The sequence below is a fragment of the Salvelinus alpinus genome, chromosome 5 (assembly GCF_045679555.1).
Source record: "Salvelinus alpinus chromosome 5, SLU_Salpinus.1, whole genome shotgun sequence".
Lineage (NCBI taxonomy): Eukaryota > Metazoa > Chordata > Actinopteri > Salmoniformes > Salmonidae > Salvelinus > Salvelinus alpinus.
In genome coordinates, this window is record NC_092090.1 from 93,210,667 (window position 1) to 93,237,710 (window position 27,044).

A 27,044-nucleotide genomic window follows, 5' to 3' on the forward strand; every position below is an offset into this window, starting at 1 on the left:
AGCTGCTGCACTAGTCTTCTTCTCCTGGAGCCAGAAGCTATAGGTTACAGTATCTTGGACATTTATGTTGAGCATGTTTTACTACGATTATTCCTATTTAGATATCTGTCTGCTGCTACTATTAAAAAAACAGTTAGCTGGGATGTTTTGCAGCAAGCTATCAATGTGCATGATACTGTATCTGACAAAGCAGAGTGATGGTAGGAAACAAAGATGTAACATTGATGGGAGAAAAAAAACTTTTTCAAATGCTCCAACAGAGGTCATCCAGGTCAGATTTTACATGATTTAGAAACCTTACAATTTGCTGTTTTAAAATTGGAGCAGCAGGTAGCCGAGTGGTTAGAGCGTTGAGCCAGTAACCGAAAGGTTGCTAGATCGAGTCCCCGAGCTGACAAGGTAAAACCCTGTCGTTCTGCCCCTGAACAAGGCAGTTTAACACACTGTTCCCTAGTAGGCCGTCATTGTAAATAAGAATTTGTTCTTAACTGCTTAAAGGTTAAATACATTTTAAAGAAGGCACTTTTTTTTTGTTATGACAGGTTCCCATGACACTCAAGTTGATGGGGAAAAATATTATATTCCATTATTCTTACTATAAAATGTGTGTTGACTAATCAGCGGTACGTAAGTGTGTCGTAAATTTTGTTTGAACAAACTGTTGACTTAATTTGGTGCAGTCGTGTTTCCTCTAGACCAGGGTGTCCATGACTCGGTCCTTTTGTCTTATCGTTCTGAAGACCTGCCTAAAGGAATTCAGAATGTGTCTACAATGGATTTATTCAAATAGACGTACACCACTATTCCCACTCAGCATGTGGGGAGATATAAAAGGCTTAGAATGTGGGGGAGGGAATCATCCCCTTTCACAGGTAACATACTAACAATGCTGTCTAAATGAGGTATTTGTCAATACGGACCTTGGTCCCACTCCCCTCATGTTTAGTCAGGCTCGTACTGTAGGATGTGTTTTTGATGGTGTTTATTTTGTTCTGTGGTAGAAATCCTATGAGGAGCAGAGTTGTTTCGAGAGGGACCGCATCACCCAGGCTAAACTCATCATGAAGCCCTTCATCCTCAGACGAGTCAAGAGTGAGGTAAGGACTCAGTGACTGGTTAAACTTAGAAATGTTGGATGTTTCACAATGTCAAATGTTAAAGATATCTGTATGGGGCGGACGGTAGCCTAGTGGTTAGAGCGTTGGGCCAGTAACCGAAAGGTTGCTGGATCGAATCCCTGAGCTGACAAGGTAAAAATCTGTTGTTCTGCCCCTGAACAAGGCATTTAACTGGTAGGCTGTCATTGTAAATAAGAATTTGTTCTTAACTGACTTGCCTAGTTAAATAAAGGTTCAATTTAAATGTGTCTGTGTGCGTGTCTCAGGTTCTTAAGCTGCTGCCAGCGAAGGAGGAGAAGTTGATATTCTGCCCAATGAGTGAGAAGCAGCAGCAGCTTTACCAGACCATGGTGGGCATGTTCAAGAAGTCTGCCGTCGGAGAGAGTACGTACTGCACTGAACTGTAGGGAGCTCTGGGAAGTTTCTCCTAGGTACAGATCTAGGATCAGTTTCCCCTCCCTATTCCTAACTCCAACCATTAGTGGGGAAAATGTCAAATTGACCCAAAGTCAGGATCTAGTGGCAGCTACTCCCTACTCTGTGTGTTACAGCAGTGCCTTGACAAAATGGTGCCTCGTAACTAGCACAGTGTGATGGCAGATGAGATAACGCGGTCGGCGTCTTACATCCTGTGTCCTCAATTTAACTAAACTGTTTCTCTCACTCACACACACATGGGTACCGTTGTTGCCAAAGCAACGCAATTATAGTACAGTAAAGCAATTGAATAGATCAGTTACATTAATTTATACATTTAATTCCGTTCAATTCAATAAATCTTTCACCCGCCCACTCGCTCTCATTCTTTCCACGTGTGTAGAGAGAGAGCTGTGCAACGTGATGATGCAGCTGAGGAAGATGGCCAACCACCCTCTGCTACACCGGCAGTACTACACCACAGAGAGACTGGAGGCCATGAGTGGCCTCATGCTCAAGGTTGTTGCTTCATTGGCCATTTTGTGTTTGTCTGTTCTGGTTTATTCAGTAAATAAGAGATACAAGTCCCTCTCCTACGTAACCCTGTTGTTACCACCCTTACCTGTTAAATCTGCTCTCTCTGTTTATATTCATCTCCTGTCTCTTCTCTCTGTAATTGTTGTTTATGCCCCACCCACCCCCCCCCCCCCTAGGAGCCGACCCATTTTGATGCGGACCCAGTGCTGATCCAAGAGGACATGGCTGTGATGTCTGACTTTGAGCTCCACACGCTGTGCCAGAAGTACTCGTCCCTGGACAAATACCAGCTGGACAAAGACCTTGTACTGGACTCTGGGAAGTTTCACCTGCTCCAGACACTACTTGCCACGCTCAAGACCAAGGTAATGAGAGGAAGAGGGGGGAGGGAGGTGAGACGAGGAAGAGGGTAAGGGCTAAATGTCATGGTATCTCCCCATCACTGAATGCAGTCCTGATCTGTGCCTTGCTGTGCTCTAATAACAATAATACATGAGATTTCTATAGCGCTTTTCAAAGACTTAAACGTGCGTCTCTGCAGGGAGACCGGGTAGTGCTCTTCAGTCAGTTCACCATGATGATGGACATCGTAGAGATTCTGCTCCAACACCTGGGCCACCGCTACATCCGACTGGACGGCTCCACGCCCATAGCAGAAAGGTGAGCTTCAGTTGTGTTCAACTCAATGGCTTCCGTCCAACATTGTATGTAGTCTTTTGGCAGAGAGTGTAACTGGAGCCAAGGTAATTCATCACAAAAAGCTCTTTAACTGGCAGTGGCCAATATTCAGAGACCGATGTTAGTGTTGTAGTAGTGTATGTAGCGCCGGTACAGAAAAAGCAGAAAGCCGTTGTTCTCCCCGGACCCATCTGTGTTTGGTGCAGGATCGTGCTGATTGACGACTACAACACGGACCCGGAAATCTTTGTGTTCCTGCTGTCGACGCATGCGGGCGGCCTGGGTATCAACCTGACCTCGGCCAACGTGGTCATCATGCATGACATCGACTACAACCCTTACAACGACAAACAGGCTGAGGACCGTTGCCACAGACTAGGGCAGACCAGGTGAGAGACACGAACCGGAGCCTGGGTCAGGTGAGACAGACAGAAATGGGGGCAGACAGGGAGAGACAGGTGAGACAGACCCCTACTGACCCTAACCACATAATGCGGACGGACGGACGGAGAGGGCTGGGCTACATTATGGGGTTAGGGTCAGTAGTGAGAGATGGCTTGCTTAGAGACAAGTCTCTAGAAGTAGTGACGATAAGAGTTACCATATGGTCACACAAACACCTGGCAAGTTATGAGACAATACTACAATACTCTTGTGATGAATGACTGGTGGTCAATGTCTGTCCATGTCCTTCTACAGGACAGTCCAGGTGATCAAGCTGATCCATAAGGACACCATAGAGGGCTGCATGCTGCAGCTGGGTCAGAAGAAACTCAAACTGGAGCAGGACATGACTGCTGCCGAAGAGGGTAACGACCAGCACACATAGACGCGCGCTTGACACACTCACTCCCACACACTCACTCCCACACACTCACTCCCACACACTCACTCCCACACACTCACTCCCACACACTCACTCAGACACACTCACTCAGACACACTCACTCCCACACACTCACTCAGACACACTCACTCAGACACACTCACTCCGACACACTCACTCCCACACACTCACTCCCACACACTCACTCAGACACACTCACTCCCACACACTCACTCCCACACACTCACTCCCACACACTCACTCCCACACACTCACTCAGACACACTCACTCAGACACACTCACTCAGACACACTCACTCAGACACACTCACTCAGACACACTCACTCAGACACACTCACTCAGACACACTCACTCAGACACACTCACTCAGACACACTCACTCAGACACACTCACTCAGACACACTCACTCAGACACACTCACTCAGACACACTCACTCCGACACACTCACTCCGACACACTCACTCCGACACACTCACTCCGACACACTCACTCCGACTCACTCCCACACACTCACTCCCACACTCACTCCCACACACTCACTCCCACACACTCACTCCCACACACTCACTCCGACACACTCACTCCGACACACTCACTCCGACACACTCACTCCGACACACTCACTCACTCCCACACACTCGACACACTCACTCCCACACACTCGACCCGGAAGTCCAAAGTGTCCATGGTCTCTTTTCTTTATGTAATAAATCAGTATCACATGTTGAGAAATGGAGTCATCACTTAATCGTTTTGTGTCCGTACCCAGGTGACGAGGGCACCATACCCGAGGACATGGCCTCTCTGCTCAAAGCATCACTGGGCCTGTGAGGATCTGGGATCCAGCCTGGAGCATCACACCCCAGGTGCCACCGATTGACTGAAACTTGCCACGGATACTTGAATCCTCCTCCTGGAACTTTGTGGGTCTCCCTGCTCACACTACCCATGAGACATATGACGGAGTCACAGCTGTGCACTTCCAACAGTCTGGAATAGAGATGATATGAATGTCTTGAATGGGTTGTTTTCCCCTGTTGACAGTGGCGTTGAGGCCATTGGCCACTCTGCAGAACTAGGGGTGTATATATTAGAAAGCAAAAGGGCCTAAACGGGGAAGGACTAACCTGAACTTGTCCATTTAAGAAATGCTTGTTTTTGTTGCAAAAATATTTTGCTATGGTTGTACCGTAAAACCCATGTCGTACTGTAAAACCCATGTCAAAGCTGTTACTTGGCCGTTTGTATGTCCCTGTTGCGACATCAACAGGGTTTGTCGAAACATTAAATAAAGATTTTAATATTTATTTTCTTTTGTTTCAATGGTTTATTTTAAAAGTACATTTGCCATCTTCATTTTGTCATGTCTGGCTATACTTCTACAGTAATGTGCCTCACATCAGTACTTTCTGCATACACATTCCTCATTGCAGGGTAAGTTGTGGTTACTGAATGGAAATGCAAACACATTTGAAACTGAAACATTTAAATGAGAATTATTGGACCAATTCTAAGCTTCAGAACATGTATCCTCCTTTGTCCCTACTGAACTGGGCCCAGGTTTTAGAACTCTGTTGTAGGTCTGCTCTGAATCCACTTAGCGATGTTCGGGATGGCCTCCACCCGGTCAGTCAAGCCACACAGGGCAGGATGGTGATCAGCAAAGCCCGGTCTCAGCACACTGAAGGTAGTGAAGCACACATGGCAGTAGAGATCAGCCCAGGTCTCCTGAACCAAACAGAATAAGGTATGTCAGACTATGGTGGCCACATTGAGCGAGGCAGTTGGAGAAACTGACATGGCTTGGTCCCAGATCTGTGTGCTATCCTGTCAACTCAAACAGGACAATTGGCAGGTTTCCATTGACCCAGGTTTATTCTATAAAAGCAATCTCGCAACAACAAAAAACTATTGTGACTGCCGATATGAGACATTTTCTAAAGATCTACATTTTTATCTGTTCGACAGGTGGATTCTTTTATTTCGTCAATATATGGAAACGGATTTTCAAATTATTGCTGAATATTTTTGAAGGTATGCGAGGTAATCCCGTAACTAAACTCCACACCAATAAACGCAACATGTAAAGTGTTGGTCCCATGTTTCATGAGCTGAAATACATCCTAAAAATGTTCCATACACACAAAATGCTTATTCTCAAATTTTGTGCACATTTGTTGACATCCCTGTTAGTATTTCTCCTTTGCCAAGATAATCCATTCACCTGACAGGTGTGGCATATCAAGAAGCTGAGTTAACAGCATCAATACACAGGTGCACCTTGTGCTGGGGGCAATAAAAGGCACAGTTGTCACAACACAATGCCACAGTTGGTCAAGTTTTGCAGGAGCATGTAATTCCCTGTCTTAGGTCAGTTAGGATCACCACTTTATATTAAGAATGTGAAATGTCAGAATAATAGCAGAGTGATTTATTTCAGCTTTTATTTCTTTCATCACATTCCCAGTGGGTCAGAAGTTTACAAATACTCAATTAGTATTTGGTAGCATTGCCTTTAAATTGTTTAACTTGGGTCAAATGTTTCAGGTAGCCTTCCACAAGCTTCCCACAATAAGTTGGGTGAATTTTGGCCTATTCCTCCTGACAGCGCTGGTGTAACTGAGTCAGGTTTGTAGGCCTTGCTCGCACACGCTTTTTCCAGTTCTGCCCACAAATGTTCTATGGGACTGAGGTCAGGGCTTTGTGATGGCCACTCCAATACCTTGACTTTGTTGTCCTTAAGCCATTTTGCCACAACTTTGGAAGTATGCTTGGGGTCATTGTCCATTTTGAAGACTCATTTGCGACCAAGCTTTAACTTCCTGACTGATGTCTTGAGATGTTGCTTCAATATATCCACATCATTTCCATCATGATGCCATCTATTTTGTGAAGTGCACCAGTCCCCCTGCAGCAAAGCACCCCCACAACACGATGCTGCCACCCCCGTGCTTCACGGTTGGGATGGTGTTCTTTGGCTTGCAAGCCTCCCTCTTTTTCCTCCAAACATGACGATGGTCATTATTATTATATCTTTATTTCAACAAGGAACACAGACTGAGACCAAGGTCTCTTTTACAGCTGGGCCCTGCGTATACATGTTTACACATACGTACATTATGGCCAAACAGTTCTATTTTTAGCGCCTCCCGGGTGGCGCAGTGGTCTAAGGCACTGCATCGCAGTGCTAGCTGTGCCACCAGAGATTCTGGGTTCGAGCCCAGGCTCTGTCGCAGCCGGCTGCGACCGGGAGGCCCATGGGACGGCGCACATTTGGCCCAGCGTTGTCCGGGTTAGGGAAGTAGGCAGGGATATCCTTGTCTCCTCGCGCACTAGCGACTCCTGTGGCGGGCCGGGTGCAGTGCACGCTGACCAGGTCACCAGGTATACGGTGTTTCCTCTGACACATTGGTGCGGCTGACTTTCAGGTTGGATGTGCACTGTGTCAAGAAGCAGTGCGGTTGGGTTGTGTTTGGGAGGACGCATGGCTATCGACCTTCGCCTCTCCCGAGTCCGTACGGGAGTTGCAGCGATGAGACAAGACTAACTACTACCAATTGGATACCACTAAATTGGGGAGAAAAAAAGGGGCTAAAATAAAAAAAATGTTAATATATTTTTTACGTTATATTTTTGTTTCATCAGACCATTGGACATTTCTCCAAAAAGTACAATCTTTGTCCTCATGTGCAGTTGCAAACCCTAGTCTGGCTTTTTTATGGCGGTTTTGGAGCAGTAGCTTCTTCCTTGCTGAGCGGCCTTTCAGATTATGTCGATATAGGACTCATTTTACTGTGGATATAAATACTTTTGTACCTGTTTCCTCCAGCATCTTCACAAGGTCCTTTGCTGCTGTTCTGGGAATGATTTCCACTTTTCGCACAAAAGTACGTTCATCTCTAGGAGACAGAACGTGTCTCCTTCCTGGGCGGTATGACGGCTGCGTGGTCCCATGGTGTTTATACTTGCGTACTGTTTGTACAGATGAACGTGGGTACCTTCAGGCATTTGGAAATTGCTCCCAAGGATGAACCAGACTTGTGGAGGTCTACAATTGTTTTTCTGAGGTACTGGCTGATTTCTTTTGATTTTCCCATGATGTCAAGCAAAGAGGCACTGAGTTTGAAGGTAGGCCTTGAAATACATCCACATGTACACCTCCAATTGACTCAAATGATGTCAATTAGCCAATCAGAAGTTTCTAAAGCCATGATATCATTTTCTGTAATTTTCCAAGCTGTTTAAAGGCACAGCCAACTTAGTGTATGTAAACTTCTGACCAACTGGAATTGTGATACAGTGAAATAATCTGTCTGAACAATTGTTGGTAAAATTACTTGTGTCATGCACAAAGTAGATGTCCTAACCGACTTGCCAAAACTATACTTTAACAAGAAATTTGTGGAGTGGTTGAAAAACAAGTTTTAATGACTCCAACCTAGGTGTATGTAAACTTCCGACTTCAACTCTCTCGATAGATATATCATAACAGACACATCTTAACATCCACTGTTGAGTATAAAGTACCAGTCAAAAGTCTGGACACTTACTCATCCCAGGTTATTTGTATTTTTTTTTACATTTCAAAGTTCTTGACATTTTTGGGGTTGACTGACCTTCATGTCTTAAAGTAATGATGGGCTGTTGTTTCTCTTTGCTTATTTTAGCTGTTCTTGCCAAGAGTGTGCAAAGCTGTCATCATGGCAAAGGGTGGCTACTTTGAAGAATGTCAAATATATTTAGATTTATTAAACGCTTTTTTTTTGTTTACTACATGATTCCATGAGTGTTTTTCATAGTTTTGATGTCATCACTATTATTCTACAATGTAGACAATAGTAAAATAAAGAAAAACCCTTGAATGAGTAGGTGTGTCCAAACTTTAGGAGGACAGGTTCATTGTAATGGCTGGAATGGAATCTATGGAATGGTACCAAACATCCAACACATGGGAATAACTGTTCCATTGATGGCGTTACAATGAGCCTGTCATCCTATAGCTCCTCACACTATTTAGATGTCTCATGAGTCATGTTAACAAACCGATGTCATTGGCCAAAATTATGGGACTGAATTACAGTGGAGAGCCCCCCACCCCCCCCCTCCTTTCAACTTACCGAATCACCCACTAACCACGCCCTGTCTCCCAGATGACACTGGAGATGGTCCAGTAACTTGGGGGCGTGGCTTTGGAAAAGCATGTCAATCTTCTGTGTCTGCAGAACAAAGCAGGGTTCTCACTCAGATGAGCACTGTGAATCCTGCAGAGGCTGAGCCCCACTGTGGTTTCAACTAAAGTCACTATTAATGACTTGACTTCTTGGGATGGGTTTCCCTGACAAAAACAACGTCTGTCCTGGAAAAAAAGCAAATGGAGATTCTCCATTGAGAATGCTATTTATTCAAGGAGTGGTCGTAAGTGTACAGTGTCCTAGACACAGATTATGTTATGAATGATTGTCAAGGCATTGTCAAACACTTCATGAACACACCTCTGGTCCTAAATGGACCACTAGACCCTATGCACTTGTTGAGATCTGGGAGAATTCGCTAATAGCTCTACCTTGCCCTCTGATAAGCTAGCACTAGATGGAGGTTTTCACATATCAAATCCTCTCAGATCTTCATAACTGCATAGGGCATATTGTTCCCTTTTTCCACATTTTGTTACATTAGACTTATTTTTAAATGGATTAAATAGAACATTTTCCTCAATCTACACACAATACCCCATATTGACAAAGCAAAAAACATTTATACATTTTTGCACATTTATATAAAAATAAAATACCTTATTTACGTAAGTATTCAGACCCTTTGCTATGAGACTTGAAATTGAGCTCAGGTGCATCCTGTTAACATTGATCATCCTTGATGTTTCTACAACTTCATTGGAGTCCACCTGTGGTAAATTCAATTGATTGGACATGATTTGGAAAGGCACACTCATGTCTATATAAGCTCCCACAGTTGACAGTGCATGTCAGAGCAAAAACCAAGCTATGAGGTTGAAGGAATTGTCCGTAGAGCTCCAAGACAGGATTGTATTGAGACACAGATCTGGGGAAGGGTACCAAGACATTTCTGCAGCATTGAAGGTCCCAAAGAACACAATGGCCTCCATCATTCTTAAATGAAAGGAGTTTGGAACCACCAAGACTCTTCCTCAAGCTGGCCGCCCGGTCAGGGAGGTGACCAAGAACCCGATGGTCATTCTAACAGAGCTCCAGAGTTCCTCTGTGGAGATGGAAGAACCTTCCAGAAGGACAACCATCTCTGCAGCACTCCACCAATCAGTCCTTTATGGTAGAGTGGCCAGACGGAAGCCACTCCTCAGTAAAAGGCACCTGACAGCCCGCTTGGAGTTTGCCAAAAGGCACCTAAAGGACTCTCAGACCATGAGAAACAAGATTCTCCGGTCTGATGAAACCAAGATTGAACTCTGGCCTGAATGCCAAGAGTCACATCTGAAGGAAACCTGGCACCATCCCTACGGTGAAGCATGGTGGTGGCAGCATCATGCTGTGGGAATGTTTTTTAGCGGCAGGGACTGGGAGACTAGTCAGGATCAAGGGAAAGATGAACGGAGCAAAGTACAGAGAGATCCTTGATGAAAACCTGCTCCAGAGTGCTCAGGACCTCAGACTGCGGCGAAGGTTCACCTTCCAACAGGACAACAACCCTAAGCACACAGCCAAGACAATGCAGGAGTGGCTTCGGGACAAGTCTCAATGTCCTTGAATGGCCCAGTCAGAGCCTGGACTTGAACCCGATCTAACATTTCTGGAGAGACTTGAAAATAGCTGTGTAACGATGCTCCCCATCCAACCTGACAGAGCTTGAGAGGATCTGCAGAGAAGAATGGGAGAAACTCCCCAAATACAGGTGTGCCAAGCTTGTAGCGTCATACCCAATAAGACTCGAGGCTGTAATCGCTGCCAAAGGTGCTTCAACAAAGTACTGAGTAAAGGGTCTGAATAGTTATGTAAGTGTGATATTTCTAGTTTTATAAATTAGAAAAAATGTATACAAACCAGTTTTTTTCTTTGTCATTATGGGGTATTGTGTGTAAGGGGAAAAAACGATTTAATCAATTTTAGAATAAGGCTGTAACGTAACAAATGTGGAAAAGGTCACAGGGTCTGAATACTTTCCGAATGCATTGTAAGTGTCCATTTGGGATTGGGTGTCTGTGCCTTTCTTACTTTGATCTGTGGGTTGTCCTCTCTCCATGGGATTAAGAGGGTGAAGTCGTTGAGGGTGTCTACCAGAGCGTCTGCCTGGGCCTCGGCTAGTCTGCTGTTACCCACAAGCCCTGGGAATAAAATAGTTGCCCCAGGAAGGGAGTGAACACAGTTGTTACTAAAGCACAGTGGCTACCGAGTTCCAAAGCGTTTTTATGTTCCTCTCTTGCCTTTTAATTTAATTAAATGCAAGAGGAGAACAGAATGCTCTGGAATATCCTCTTCTTCTTGCTACTTGACCTGTTTCACCATAACAAGCTTATTAAATATATTGTTAAAAGATCCAGTGCAGTTTCCTATGTTGTGTATATACAGTGGGGCAAAAAAGTATTTAGTCAGCCACCAATTGTGCAAGTTCTCCCACTTAAAAAGATGAGAGAGGCCTGTAATTTTCATCATAGGTACACTTCAACAATGACAGACAAAATGAGAAAAAAAATTCCAGAAAATCACATTGTAGGATTTTTAATGAATTTATTTGCAAATTATGGTGGAAAATAAGTATTTGGTCAATAACAAAAGTTTATCTCAATACTTTGTTATATACCCTTTGTTGGCAATGACAGAGGTCAAACGTTTTCTGTAAGTCTTCACAAGGTTTTCACACACTGTTGCTGGTATTTTGGCCCATTCCTCCATGCAGATCTCCTCTAGAGCAGTGATGTTTTGGGGCTGTTGCTGGGCAACACAGACTTTCAACTCCCTCCAAAGATTTTCTATGGGGTTGAGATCTGGAGACTGGCTAGGCCACTCCAGGACCTTGAAATGCTTCTTACGAAGCCACTCCTTCGTTGCCCGGGCGGTGTGTTTGGGATCATTGTCATGCTGAAAGACCCAGCCACGTTTCATCTTCAATGCCCTTGCTGATGGAAGGAGGTTTTCACTCAAAATCTCACGATACATGGCCCCATGCATTCTTTCCTTTACACGGATCAGTCGTCCTGGTCCCTTTGCAGAAAAACAGCCCCAAAGCATGATGTTTCCACCCCCATGCTTCACAGTAGGTATGGTGTTCTTTGGATGCAACTCAGCATTCTTTGTCCTCCAAACACGACGAGTTGAGTTTTTACCAAAAAGTTATATTTTAGTTTCATCTGACCATATGACATTCTCCCAATCTTCTTCTGGATCATCCAAATGCTCTCTAGCAAACTTCAGACGGGCCTAGACATGTACTGGCTTAAGCAGGGTTTACACGTCTGGCACTGCAGGATTTGAGTCCCTGGCGGCGTAGTGTGTTACTGATGGTAGGCTTTGTTACTTTGGTCCCAGCTCTCTGCAGGTCATTCACTAGGTCCCCCCGTGTGGTTCTGGGATTTTTGCTCACCGTTCTTGTGATCATTTTGACCCCACGGGATGAGATCTTGCGTGGAGCCCCAGATTGAGGGATATTATCAGTGGTCTTGTATGTCTTCCATTTCCTAATAATTGCTCCCACAGTTGATTTCTTCAAACCAAGCTGATTACCTATTGCAGATTCAGACTTCCCAGCCTGGTGCAGGTCTACAATTTTGTTTCTGGTGTCCTTTGACAGCTCTTTGGTCTTGGCCATAGTGGAGTTTGGAGTGTGACTGTTTGAGGTTGTGGACAGGTGTCTTTTATACTGATAACAAGTTCAAACAGGTGCCATTAATACAGGTAACGAGTGGAGGACAGAGGAGCCTCTTAAAGAAGAAGTTACAGGTCTGTGAAAGCTAGAAATCTTGCTTGTTTGTAGGTGACCAAATACTTATTTTCCACCATAATTTGCAAATAAATTCATTAAAAATCCTACAATGTGATTTTCTGGAATTTTTTTTCTCATTTTGTCTGTCATAGTTGAAGTGTACCTATGATGAAAATTACAGGCCTCTCTCATCTTTTTAAGTGGGAGAACTTGCACAATTGGTGGCTGACTAAATACTTTTTTGCCCCACTGTATATATATATATATATATTTCCACACTATGAGGCTGCAACAATACTGTGAAAATGATAATGCCCTTTTAGTTCAAGAGCGGTTTGAAAAGACTGCCTGACATTTCAGCCTGTTTTGGGGGGATGGAGTTTTGGCCTGCATGGAGACATCCCCAGGTGGTAAATTATTTAATAGACCAATAATAAAGAGTTCCAAACCTCTCTGCCAATAACAGCTAGTTTTCCCCTCCCCACTCAGACCAGTCCAAGCTAAATTATTGCTTGAGAAATTGCTCTTGCTAAGAAGCTATTTTTATTTTTTACAATTTTGATTGAAAACAATCGCAGTAAGGTACTCGATTGTTAACTAGAAATTATTTGATATTGAGATAAAAATGTGCAGTAGGGGGCCTTTAAGATCTGAGCTGTGCATGTTGGGGAATACTAGTCATTACTAGCATACAGTAGTTGGCTACCGTTCAAATATAGGATTATAATATAAGACACATCTCCGTCACTATGGAGGACCGAGCCTTCTGCTCCCTTGCCCCTGGCCATCTGAGAGTCACTGCATCAATCTGAACTTTTAAAAACACGCCATGAAACACATTTCTACAGACTTTCTTGTAGTCCTAATCCTTTTAGCACCTAGCCTATTATTGCTATTTCCTGTCTTGATTCAAAATGTTTTTATTGTATTTTTGCCTATGTAGAGCTTTGAGAACACTAATGAAAAGCACTTTACAATTTAAATGTATTAGTCTATATTACTATTACCTGCTTCCTTTGCCAGGAACCGTGCAATGGCCAGACTCTGGGTCAGAGGGAGTCCATTCACCTCCAACACTGGGAGCTTTCCTAATGGAAAGGCTGAGAGAGTGTTAATGAGTATGCTCTTGTTCATCATCAACACTTCTAACCAGAAGATAGAAAATATCAGTGTTGTGTTTGAGACCACCTAAAGTGAGACCGATTCAAGAGCGGGGCAAATCGAATCGGAGTCAAAACCAAGACCGTGAGGGGGGCAAGGGGACCGAGACCGAGTCAAGACCAGAAGAATGTGAGTCCAATTCAAGACCATGATTGTAATTTTGTCAAATTGCCACCATAAGAGGTAAAAATGTCCAGTATTTCTGTGTTCATATTTCAAAAGAACATATGGATTCTTTATGCATTCAGAATGGTGAAAAAAGTGCATGCTGGGGACAAATAGTGTCACTTTACAAATGCTCACTGACCCAAACAGGTGTATAATAGATAAAAAGACCAAACATGTTACAACTTCCCCCTTAGTAATAGTGAGTGTGCAACTTTCAAACTATTTCCCAAGTGCAGTAATGCTATGAGTAAAGTAAGTCCAGGTTTCAATAGGCGATGAGATATTGTGTCATAAAACCCTTACAAAAAAAGATTGCAGTTTTGAAACTGCAGTAGACTGGTATTTTGGATGCAGTAATTGCAGAATTACTGCAGTTGATCTGAAGCTTTACTGCATTCTAATTGCAGTTACACTGCAATTACTGCAGTACAAATACATTATTTTGGACGCAGTATTTGCCACATACTGCAGTTATACTGCACTCTGACTGCAATATTTTTTCGTAATTTAAGGGGTGAGGATATTTTGACTGACTAACGGTTTTATGTACTGGCTGAATGGGAGCTGATAATGATGTTTTTTACTGGGCAGGTCTCTGGAAGAAATTAGGAGTCTTCAGTATCTAGGTTTCCATCCAATTGACGACATATTTTCATGCGAATATCCTAAAATCAGCATAAAGAAAATAAGCAAATTTTCACTCCAGTGGTGTGTTTCCACCAAACTGATTTCTACCGAATACAAATCTAAAGTTCAATGTGTTTCCATCGCATTTTCAACTCTACGGATAGTTCTGTCCCTCCAAAAAGGTTGCGTTAAATACCAAATATGGTCTATGCACATGCGCTCTAGCCAACAGCTCGCAGATACAGTGCAGGTAGGGTAGTCGACATGAGATTATGGATAAGAGCGAGAATATTTGTATTTGTCAAACGGCAGTCAAGCATCGACCATCATGTCACCAGAATAAGACCCTCGATATTTATTGGAAAGCAGCATCAAGGTCATAGCGTGCACTTTCAACACCCTGTCAAATTCATCATAATGTACTTAATCTGTAGCCTAATAAACTACATCGTTTCCGGAGTCGTAAATTAGTGGTACGACCACACACCATATATTGTTTGCTTTGATATGATGGTTATTATATCATTATTCGCGCAAAAAAAAGCGTTCCCAACGCTATTTCTCGCATATTACATTGTACTAACACAAAAAAGATCCCACCATGTCTAATGAACAAATTATCCGTAGGAAAATTATAAAATTGTACAGAAACTTCCTGTTTCCATCACTGCTGTCTTGATTTTTTTATATATACGATATGACTTCACTCTCATGAAAACTGGATGGAAACGTACTGACCGAGTAAAAATGTATCCGACAACGAGATTGAGACCGAGTCTCACTGGTCACAGACGTCAGTTCAACGTTTAGTTTTGATGTACATTTGGTTGAGTTGTAATCTAACGTGAATTCAACAAATATTTCACCATGCTATTGCATTTAAGTTAAAAGTTGGGTGAAAATACTAAATTCCCTTACGTTGGTGACTTTCACGTTGATTCAAACTTTCCCCCCGAGTTGGTACCTACAACACTGGAAATGGAGGCCATACCAGGGTAAATAGGGGTTGGGATCATCAAGTCCATACAGTCGCATACCGATTTTTTCTTATAGTCCCTCTATTAGCTCATAACTGCTCAGTAGTTAATTGTCTGTCAATGTTGTTGAAGTGGTCTGGTTACTAAAACATTACTCACTCTTCTTAATCGATGGCCAGTCTCTCCACTCTACCCGCCGATCCTCGAAGGCTATTCCAGCATAGGCAAAGATATACCGAGGCAGCTCTGCTCTACCTCGCATGTTGAAATAGGTGAGCTTGTAGGATGGCATTGTCATTGCTCCTGCTGAGTTGGAATGCAATTTGAAATCCAGTGCAATTTTGAGTGAGGATAAGTGATCCACCCCTGAACTGAGACCTGGTGACCCATATGTGTATGAATAAGGCGACTTTTTCTGCATTTGAAAAACAAAACTCTTAAATCGACTTGTTTTCTCATTTATTGTGTCAAAATTGGACATGGAATAACATAAAACAAATAACACAATTTATTAAATGTTTTGATTCTCGTTTTTTGCTTTGTTCATATCCTGAAGTACACACCCCCTCATAGAATATTCATGAGTTTAGGAGGTGTATTAAAAGCCTAGGTTGGCAGCAAAAACAATGGATTAGACTATGTGAGTGTGACAGGAAGATACAAATACTCATGTTAGCTAAAATGCTGAACTTATCATTAAGGTAGCATGCCAATAGAACAAACTCAACTACAACTGAACAAAGTTGGGTTGCAAATGAATGAAGATGGTGCCGACAGACATAGCAGCTCTGATTCTAGCTCCTAAGCAACTTTGCAGTATTTCGTTTTTTTTTTGTGTGATATTTCTTACATTATTAGCCCAGAACGTTTTTTATGTTATTACATACCATAAATAACTTTTGGATATCAAAGCGGTGGGAACTCACAAGCATTACGACCAGAAATACAACTTTCCCTAATTGGATCCTGAGGACAATTGAATTTATGACAGAGGCTGCCCCAAGACGTAACCGGCGGAGAAGAGGTATTCAGAGTGGACCTTTAGTATGACTCAGGAGGCGTGCACACCATCCACCACTTCAGAGTATATTACTCACTAATGTTCAGTCCCTGGCCAATAAAGTAGACGAGCTCAGGGCGAGGATCTCCTTCCGGAGAGACATCAGGGACTGTAACATAATCTGTTTCACGGAATCAAGGCTCTCTCCGGCTATACTGTCCCCGGCCATACAGCCAGCTGGGTTCTTGGTACATCGTACAGACAGGAATAAAGAACTCTGATTTTCTTCACCCGACCTAGAATATCTCACAATCAATTGCCGACCATATTACCTCCCAAGAGAATTATCTTCGGTTATAGTCACAGCCGTGTATATTCCCCCTCAAGCCGATACCACGACGGCCCTCAAGGAACTACATTGAACTTTGTGCAAACTTCAAACCACATATCCTGAGGCTGCATTTATTGTAGCTGGGGATTTTAACAAAACAAATAGGGAAAAAGCTACCGAAGTTCTATCAACACATTGCCTGTAGTACTTGCGCATTAAACTCGACCATTGTTACTCCCCCTTCCGGGATGGCTACAAGGCCCTCCCTTCGGCAAATCAGATCACGACTCCAGCCTGCTCCTCCCTTCCTATTGTCAGAAACTCAAACAGGAAGTACCCGTGCTAAGGTATATTCAACGCTGGTCTGACAATCGGAATCCATGCTTCAAGTTTGTTTTGATCTCAAGGACTGGGATATGTTCCAGGTTGCCTCTGAGAATAACATTGACGTATACACGGACACGGTGACTGAGTTCATCAGGAAGTGTATAGGGGATGTTGTTCCCACTGTGACTATTAAAACCTAGACAAATCAAAAACCGTGGATAGATGGCAGAATTTTCGCAAAACTGAAAGCGCGAACCACTGCATTTAACCACGGAAAGGTGACTGGTAATATGGTTGAATACAAACAGTGTAGTTATTCCCACCGTAAGGCAATCAAACAGGCAAAACGTCAGTACAGAGACAAAGTTGAGTCGCAATTCAACGGCTCAGACACGAAACGTATGTGGCAGGGTCTACAGACAATCACGGATTATGAAGGGAAAACCAGCCATGGACACCGACGTCTTACTCCCGGACAAGCTAAATACCTTCTTCGCCCGCTTTGAGGATAACACAGTGCTACTGACGCGGCCCGCTCCCAAGGACTGTGGGCTCTTGTTCTCCTTGGCTGATGTGAGTAAGGCATTTAAGCGCGTTAACCATCGCAAGGCTGCCGGCCCAGACGGCATCCCTAGCCACGTCCTCAGAGCATGTGCAGACCAGCTGGCTGGAGTGTTTACGAACATATTCAATCTCTCCCTATCCCAGTCTGCTGTTCCCACTTACTTCAAGATGTCCACCATTGTCCCTGTAACCAAGAAAGCAAAGGTAACTGAACTAAATGACTATCTCCCTGTAGCACTCACTTCTGTCATCATGAAGTGCTTTGGGAGGCTAGTTAAGGATCATGTCACCTCCACCTTACGTGACACCCTAGACCCACTTCAAGTTGCATACCGCCCCCAATAGATCCACACACAAAGCAATCGCCATCACACTGCACACTGCCCTATTCCATCTGTACAAGAGGAATACCCATGTAAGAATACTGTTTATTGACTTCAACACCATAGTACCCTCCAAGTGCATCATTAAGTTTGAGGCCCTGGGTCTGAACGCCCCCCGTGCAACTGTTTCCTGGACTTCCTGATGGGCTGCCCCCAGGTGGTGAAGGTAGGAAACAACACCTCCACTACACTGATCCTCAATACAGGGGCCCCAGAAGGGCCTGCAGAAGTGCATGCTCAGCCCCCCCCCCCCCCTGTACTCTCTGTTCACCAATGACTGCGTGGCCATGCACGCTTCCAACTCAATCATCAAGTTTGCAGACAACACAACAGTAGTAGGCCTGATCAACAACAATGATGAGACAACCTACAGGGAGGAGGTGAGGGTCCTGACGGTTTGGTGCCAGGAAATAACCTCTCAATGTCAACAAAATGAAGGGGCTGATCGTGGACTTCAGGAGACAGCAGAGGGAGCACACTCCTATCCACATCAACAGGACCGCAGTGGAGAAGGTGAAAAGCTTCAAGTTCCTTGGAGTACACATCACTGACAATCTGTGTGGTGAAAACAGCACCTCTTCAACCTCAGGAGGCTGAAGAAATTCAGTTTAGCCCCTAATGCACAATTGAAAGCATCATGTCGGGCTGTATCACTGCCTGGCATGGCAACTGCACCGCCCGCAACCGCAGGGCTCTCCAGAGGGTAATGCTTTCTTCCCAGTGCATTTTAGTCAATGCCACTCCAACATTGCTCATCCTAACATATTTCTTAATTCCATTCTTTTACATGTGTGTATTGTTGTGAATTGTTAGATACTACTGCACTGTTGGAGCTAGAAACACAAGCATTTTGCTACACCTGATAAATATGTGCATGTGACCAATACATTTTGATTTGATTTTAAAGTGGCCTGTTATTGTCTCCAGCACAAAGTGTACCTGTGTGATGATCATGCTGTTTAATCAGGTTCTTGATATGCCACACCAGATTATCTTGGCAAAAGAGAAACACTCACAAACAGGGATGTAAACAAATTTGTGCACAAAATTTGATAGAAATAAGCTTTTTGTGCATATGGAACATTTGTGATTTTTTTATTTTATTTCATTTGATGAAACACGGGACCAACATTTTTTACATGTTGTGTTTATATTTTTGTTAAGTCTTTTTCTGCAGTGTCTAGTGGAAACATAAGCAACCCTGTTATACTAGCTAGTAGTAGCTAGTGGAAGTAAGTTAGTCCCAAAGCTACCAGCTACAGTCAGATTTCTCCATTAATTGATGTAGCTAACTTAACTAGATCTTCTGGCTGGCTGATGGTGCTTTATGACTGAGTAATAATTAACTGCAATTACTGTAAATGTTTACCTGTCTGGCACTTTGCATAGCTAACCTAGCTATTGCTTACACATCTAACTCAACAATATCGATTTAAGCTACTGTCATTGCTTGTGTGTGTGAGTTCTGAATGTTTCTGCAGGAGAAGGGCCCAGTATGGCATTTGAGCAGGTCATCATAAACTTTGTGTAGGTGCATCAGCCAATACAGTAAGTTACTGTTGGATTTTCAAATCCAAACAACGAGGGGTCTCAACCCCTCAGACAAAAAAAATACATTTGAGAGAACCAATCAATGTGTCCACACAATTTCTGAGCGAATATTGCATTAACAAATAGCCTCCTGTCCAGACCAGTGAGTCGGAGCTCTTCCTCACTTTGTGGTCACGTGGGTCGCGCCTGCACAACCAACAAACAGATGACCGGGTGCACTTACACATAAAAGTTATGGACGATGTAGGTGTGCATTCTCAAAGACTGAGGAGGGCAGATTGAGGATCACTGACCAGGTCTCCCTTGTCAATACAAAATAGTAAAAGCTAAACTGATCCTCTATTTGCTCCGATGAAGATCATTAAAGTAGGCTGTGTGGCCAATGATGAGAGTTTATGGTGAGGCAGTAAATGCCAGCCCCCGATGCGTGTCTGTGTTCTCATCATTTCTGGACCGATGTGATGTATGAATTACATTAAAGAATTGCTCTAGACAATAAATATCAGCAGACACTTATCCAGAGTGACTTACTAGAGCAATTATGTTTACGTGCTTTGCTCAAGTACACCGACAGATTTTTCACCTAGTCTACTCTGGGATTAGAATAAGCGACTTTTTGGTTACTCGCCTAACACTCTTAACTGCTAGTCTAGCTGCCGCCCCTAGTTACTTGAAACCACACATTTCATTATATTATAGCACTGCAGTGGTCGTTTTTAAGTGCATCTCCACAGACAATAGTGGGAAGACAAGGCCACACAAAGAGTAAGAGATAATCAGACACCAGTGGATAATTGAAGTACCCAAAAAGGCCACTAGATGTCCCACTGACAGAGATAAAAATGAATCGATATTACAGATGTATCTCTACTAGAGCACGTGTTAAATGTAGTGTTAGTACATGGAACCTATACTCTCAAGAAGCGAGCAATAGAACCGTAAAATGGGGAGAACAGATACAACAATATAGAAAATTAAGAAGACAACTAGATGCAAGTAAAGGCTACCTATAACACTAAGGGCAGATATTGCCATGACACAGGTTAAGTTTAGTCCTAGACTAAAAAGCCCTTAGAAATCAATAACCTCCATTGATCTTGATTTTAGACTCAATCTGTGTTTGGGAAACCATCCTTAAATCCATTAGCATTAACAGAAATATCACACTGAGTAAGTCCAGGTAGGTACAGAGCCATAGTGGGGCAAACTATTCTCCATCTTGGCACTAAAATTACCATGACATTCTCATTCATCATTTAGTTTTATTGTGGCCATGGAACCTTTGAGCAACCATAGCACCCACCAAATTTGTCAAACACCCTACGAGAGCTTTTTAACCCAGTCTCTATTTTTAGCGGTGTACACATTTATCGTTAGGATATCCTGTTAGAGCAGCAAGAACATTTTGCTATTGTTATTTCCCTGCTGCTCTTTAATTACTTGTTACTTTTATCTCTGATTCTTATCTGTATTTTTTGAAACGGCATTGTTGGTTAGGGGCTCGTAAGTAAGCATTTCACTGTAAGGTCTGTTGTATTCGGCGCATGTGACTAATAACATTTGATTTGAAGTTGCAAATTGGTCAACCTATATGTCATTTTCATGACCAGGGGCAAATGAGCGAGATTTACTACATTTAAATTAGGAATGGGATTGGTGTGTTTTACTCTAGGCTAAAAAACAACAGGAAATGTGCTTTAAGCTCACCGTTACCCTTTGAAACTGCTAAATCCATCTGTCAACTTTCAGTAGAGGTGGTAGCACATGACTGCCACCTAGTGGATTAAAAAGTGGGCAACGGGTATTCTGTGCATGGGTCTTTCTATATATATATATATTTCTATATATATCTTTCTATATATATATATATATATATATATATATCTATATACTGAGATACAAGTTGCAATAGAGCTGCTACAAAGAAATTAAAAATAATTAGCCTTTTTATTTTCATGTGAATTCATTAAGATAAAGAATACAAATATAAACACAACCTGTAAAGTGTTGGTCCCATGTGTCTGAAATCAAAGATCCCAGAAATGTTCCATACGCACAAAAAGCGTATTTCTCTCCAATTTTGTGCACAAACGGATGGATAATCCATCCATCTGACATATGTGGCATATCAAAAAGTTGTTTAAACATCATGATTATTACACAGGTGCACCTTGTGCTGGGGGCAATAAAAGGCCACTCTAAAATGTGCAGTTTTGTCACAGAACCCAATGCCACAGATGTCTCACATTTTGAGGGAGTGTGTAATTGGCATGCTGACTCCAGAGCTGTTGTCAGAGAATTGAACGTTCGTAAGCTACAAACACAATTTCATTTCATAGATGGCAATTTGAATGCACAGAGATACCATGATTATCGTTCCACTCACCCGCCGCCATAACCTCATGTTTCAGCATGATAATGCAGGGGCCCATGTCGCAAGGACCTGTACACAATTCCTGGAAACTGAAAATGCCCCAGTTCTTCCATGGCCTGCATATTCACCAGACATGTCACCCATTGAGCATGTTTGGGATGCTCTGGATTGACGTGTACGACAGCGTGTTCCAGTTCCCGCCAATATCCAGCAACTTTGCAAAGCCATTGAAGAGGAGTGGGACAACATTCCACAGGCCACAATCAACAGCCTGATCAACTCTATGTGAAGGAGATGTGTCGCGTTGCATGAGGCAAATGGTGATTTTCTGACCCCTACCTTTTCTTTAAGGTATCTGTGACCAATAGATGCATATCTGTATTCCCAGTCATGTGAAATCCATAGATTAGGGTAGGGCTGCCCAACCCTGTTCCTGGAGATCTACTGTCCTGTGAGTTCAGTCCAACCCTAATTTAACACACCTGATTATACTAATTAGCTGCTCAACAAGACCTTAACTAGCTGAATAAAATACGCTAAGTTAGGGTTGGACTGAAAACCTACAGGACAGTAGATCTCCAGGAAGAGGGTTGGGCAGCCCTGGATTAGGGCCAAATTAATTTATTTCAATTCACTGATTTCCTTATATAAACTGTAACTGAGTAAATCTTTGAAATTGTTCCATATTGCATTTATATTTTTGTTCAGTGTAGATACATTCAATAAAATGTATGGGTTGAATCAACCCTTTCTCATGCTTGGTCTTTGCAGATTTGGCAAAAATCGTGTGACATAAAACACTACCTTTCTTTCCTTACATTTATGATACTGCTGTTTGTCGTTATATCATATACTAAGCATTTAACAATTGAATTACACATTGACCTTGATCCTGTGAAATTCCTGGACATTGCTGTCGGACTCTGTTTTGTATGGAGATCTCTAAATTGTACTGTAACATTTCCTATGTTACGATGTGAAAACTATTATCATGGGCACACATATCCAAAATAATGTATGTGATTGAGTAACTTCAATATGATTAATAAAAAAATATTGATACGGTCGTTGACAGGGTTCTTCAATAAATATGCATAATAGTTGTTTGATATGTATTTGATGTCTAGCTGTTTAGTTACGTGGAGACATTATCCCGCAACATCGTCTGATTCAGGAAGAATGACAGACATTATCCCGCAACATCGTCTGATTCAGGAAAGAATTTTCTGAATGACAGTCAAGTGATAAAGAGCTCGTGTGATACTGCATGAGATTTAACAACAGCCAAAGTGCAGGAATTTATGTTGATCTCGAAGATTGACAGAACATTTGTGTTTAGTGTTGTTACAGCGGTCAGGATAATTAGCCTTCTTCATGGACAACATTAAATCAAGTTTCCTGAGGTACGATTACTGTCCATGTATGTTTTGATATTTTGTTTTCCCGAGTTAAAATAGAGCAATGGGGAATGTGAAAATGGCTTGATTAGTTGTTTTTCAATATAAAACCCCATAACATGATATTTGGATGATCAAATGTGGGTGGGGTTAAATGTGGAATGCCTAGTGAAGTGCACAGGCAACACTTCCTGTCCTTTCAAAGTAGGAGGTTCCCCTTCTACCTCCATTCTATCAATCTATTATCCATTCATTCATTGTAGGAGGTTCCCCTTCTACCTCCATTCTACCAATCTATTATCCATTCATTCATTGTAGGAGGTTCTCCTTCTAACTCCATTCTATCAATCTATTATCCATTCAGTCATTGATTAAAAGCTGCACAGACCGTGCCACAGTACCAAGAAAGGGTAAGATTTCTCAATTATAAGATTTAGTGGGCATTGACTTATTAATGAACTGCTGTTACCGTAAATGTGGAAATGCAACATTTGAGACTTGACCCATGATTAGGGCCATGCTTTTTGGTTGTTGGTTTTGCTTTTATCGGTATTTCCAGCATGATCCACTAGGTTTACTGCAGGTAGAAAGTCATAGGAAAATGTTATTTAATAAACAAGCTGTCTCCAATCAATCAATGTCTGGTTTTGCCTGTATGTTTGGTGGGGGATTGCCTAAGCCAGAGGAGGCGTAGCTCTGTGAGTCTTCATTTGGCAGGGAAAACTATTTGTAGATCAGTGAATCTACACCTCACTTTGCTCAAGCTGATCCTCTCCAACGAACACATAAGTTGTAGCTAAAAATGGGTCAATTAGGGGCAGGTCAATGAAACCAACAATGGAAGTATTTAGTAGCGAATTCAGGGGGTAGCCTCGACCGGGACTCGAACCCGTATCCAGCAACTGTCAAGCCAACACCTTAATTGCACGCACACAAGTAGCTAGTCAGCCAGCTGTTGCAAGCCAACTTTGTTCAGTTGGGTGGGCCTGGCTCCCAAGTATACTTTCCCAGGTCCATCCGTGGCTGCGCCCCTGCCCAGTCATGTGAAATCCAGAGATTAGGGCCTAATTCATTCATTTTCAATTGACTGATTTCCTTATATGAACAGTAACTCAGTAAAACCATTATAATTGTTGCATGTTGTGTTTATATTTTCTTTCAGTATAATTAATTGATTCATTAATTTTAGTTAAGGGAAAATCAACTGACATTTTAACGTGGAAATTACAAAACTTTAGAAGCCTTTTAAAACCTAGAATACATCTACAAGTTTGCATTTCCTGCTGTACAGGAAATTTCCTGTAACAGTGTGATCAAATAAAAATTCTACAACTATATACATTCAGAGAAGCAGGGCAATTTTCACAGTAATATTTGTGTAATATTTGCCAACTTCTGCTTTTCATTGATCAGGATGTTGGTGAAGTATACCCATACCAATTCAAAAGCTTATTTGACTTGGCTGATGTGACTACATGAAGTTGATGATGATCTGCTCAGATGCCATACTGTGCTTTTCTCCTGAGGGAACAATCACAACACACATACATCAGCACTGTCTATATCTTAATTGGATATTGTTGTATGTGTAAGCAATAGCTAATTTAGCTATGCAAAGTGACAGATAGGTAACCATGTACGGTAACTGCTGTTTGTTATTTCACAGTCAATAAACACCATCAGCCGACAAAAGAGCTACCTAAGTTAGCTAGAGAAAGTAATGGAGAAATCTGACCTTTCTGCAGCAGGTAGCTCTGGCTGGGCAGCATCATCTTGTAGCAGGTTGAAGGACTAACTTATTTCCACTAGCTACCTTTACGAAAAAAGAGTGCAGTATAACTACAGTATGCAGCAAATACTGCATACAAAATAACTTTTTTTTTACTGCAGTACTTGCAGTGTAACGGTAGTTTGAGTGCAGTATAACTGCAGTTATTCTGCAATCACTGCATTCAACATACCACAGTCAACTGCAGTTTCAAAACTGCAATCTTCTTTGTAAGGGTACTACTAGCTAGCATGACTATTGCCAGTAACCAGGTAGGGCTAGCTAGCCAGCCTGCTAGTGAGTCAATAGCCAGTTAGTACTAACTAGCCAGCTATTACAAGCCAACTTTGTTCAGGTTGAGTTTGTTCTATTGGCATGCTAACTTCATAATACGTTCTTCATCTTAGCTAACATGAGTATTTTATCTTCCTGTCACACTCCCACAGTCTAATCCTTTGTGTTGCCAACCTAGGCTGTAGACAACCCCCCCTAAACCTCTGAATATCCTATGAGGGGGTGTGTACTTCCGGGTATGAACGAAAAAAACAAAAATCTCAAATGTAATACATTTCATTGATATTTGTTGTCCATTATTTCCATGTCCAATTTTGACACTATTAAAAAATAAAACAAGCTGTTTTTCAATTCTCTGTTTTGATTCGGAAATCAAAATAACAAAACATACACGGACCAAGAATGAACTTCATAGCCATTGAATTATACCATGCATTATAGGGAAATAATGCTCTCTCTAGAATGTCCTTCAAGCCAATCAGAAACTAATATTCAACAATGCCATGGTATACATTGGATATTCGTAGAACAATCCACAAATTTTTTAATTGAAATGTCGATCTTATTTACGAGCTATTTAAGACTGAAATCTGGGGGGGAAAAGTGGCATGCATGAGGTCGATTAACTTAGAGGACGATTTGACCTAGGCTAGCAATTTATATTCATCTTGGGGGTTTGTGGGTAATAAACAAAGTGAAATGTGTCCCACCAACATTGTGCTGATATACAGTATTTCAACAAATGCCTGTACAGGGGAATCTAATTTGTTCTCGTTTATTTTTTATTTTTTTGATGGTAGACATATTTGTTCCTGGAGTGGACTACATGGGGAGCCAGCTTACGTTCTCAGCGCTGTCTATCCCTCTAGATGGACAATACGCTGGATAGAGATCTAGATGACTTCAAAGAGGAATTTAATACCACTTTACAATCCATTGGTTGGAAGGAAAATGTGTCCTCTCCCTTTCCCAACACCAAGAAATACACAAAAGTTGACACAGGGTCAGCAGCAGTGCAGATCCCCTGGATGGAGAACCATTTTTGGAGGGTTAGGTGCCTTGCTCAAGGGCACAGTGTCAAGAGATGGTACATGTGATCAGTGACCAGCAGCCTTCCACCGGCCAGTTCCGGTCCACTCCAGCCTCTGTTTCTCAATTCTGGTCCTGAGGATCCAAAGGGGTGCACATTCTTATGTTTGTCATAACACTACACATCTGATTCAAGTGATCAATGTATCAAGCTGTGATGATTTGATTCAGATGTGTAGTGCTAAGGCAAAAACAAAAATGTGCACCCCTTTGGGTCCCTAGGAGGACCAGGATCAGGAAGCACTGCTCTGGGACTCTTACAGGAGTAATGAATAGGTCTGCTGCCATGACTACAATGATTCAAACCTAGGGCGACACAAAAATGGGTGTGGAACTAAACTGGCAGCTGGAACTCTCCCATGTACCATCTCCTGCCATTGTACCCTTGAGCAAGGCACTTAACCCCCCCACAATTGTTCTCCACCCAGGGGTGCTGCACTGCAGGGTGTTGGGAAAAGCCGAATTCACATTTCCGTTCTAATCAATGGACAATGAAGTATCTATTCTGTCCACGTTCTTGTCA

At 42.5% G+C, this 27,044-nt stretch overlaps 2 protein-coding genes across 3 annotated transcripts in view; one reads left to right on the forward strand and one right to left on the reverse strand.

Annotated features, from left to right (window-relative positions):
- Positions 1 to 4,907, forward strand: part of LOC139577234 (SWI/SNF-related matrix-associated actin-dependent regulator of chromatin subfamily A containing DEAD/H box 1A-like) — a 27,675-nt gene extending 22,768 nt beyond the window's left edge. Inside the window, exons 16-23 of the mRNA XM_071404202.1 lie at positions 1,002 to 1,097; positions 1,385 to 1,502; positions 1,939 to 2,054; positions 2,249 to 2,437; positions 2,614 to 2,732; positions 2,957 to 3,139; positions 3,450 to 3,559; positions 4,370 to 4,907. Of these exons, the coding sequence (XP_071260303.1) occupies positions 1,002 to 1,097; positions 1,385 to 1,502; positions 1,939 to 2,054; positions 2,249 to 2,437; positions 2,614 to 2,732; positions 2,957 to 3,139; positions 3,450 to 3,559; positions 4,370 to 4,431 (993 nt within the window). The 3' untranslated portion in view covers positions 4,432 to 4,907. The remainder of the gene's footprint in view (positions 1 to 1,001; positions 1,098 to 1,384; positions 1,503 to 1,938; positions 2,055 to 2,248; positions 2,438 to 2,613; positions 2,733 to 2,956; positions 3,140 to 3,449; positions 3,560 to 4,369) is intronic.
- On the reverse strand, positions 4,896 to 15,917 carry LOC139577235 (hematopoietic prostaglandin D synthase-like). Of its 2 annotated transcripts, none has more exons than XM_071404205.1 (5): positions 15,603 to 15,917; positions 13,518 to 13,598; positions 10,806 to 10,915; positions 8,718 to 8,816; positions 4,896 to 5,328 (listed from the first exon to the last, which is right to left on the reverse strand). In XM_071404205.1, the coding sequence occupies exons 1-5, from the start codon at positions 15,862 to 15,864 to the stop codon at positions 5,164 to 5,166; spliced, it is 717 nt and encodes a 238-aa protein (XP_071260306.1). In that variant the 5' UTR covers positions 15,865 to 15,917; the 3' UTR covers positions 4,896 to 5,163. The 2 variants fall into 2 exon arrangements, with proteins under 2 accessions (XP_071260306.1, XP_071260305.1); XM_071404204.1 differs by having other exon boundaries at positions 13,518 to 13,610; positions 15,603 to 15,911.
- Between the last annotated feature and the right edge of the window lie 11,127 nt (positions 15,918 to 27,044).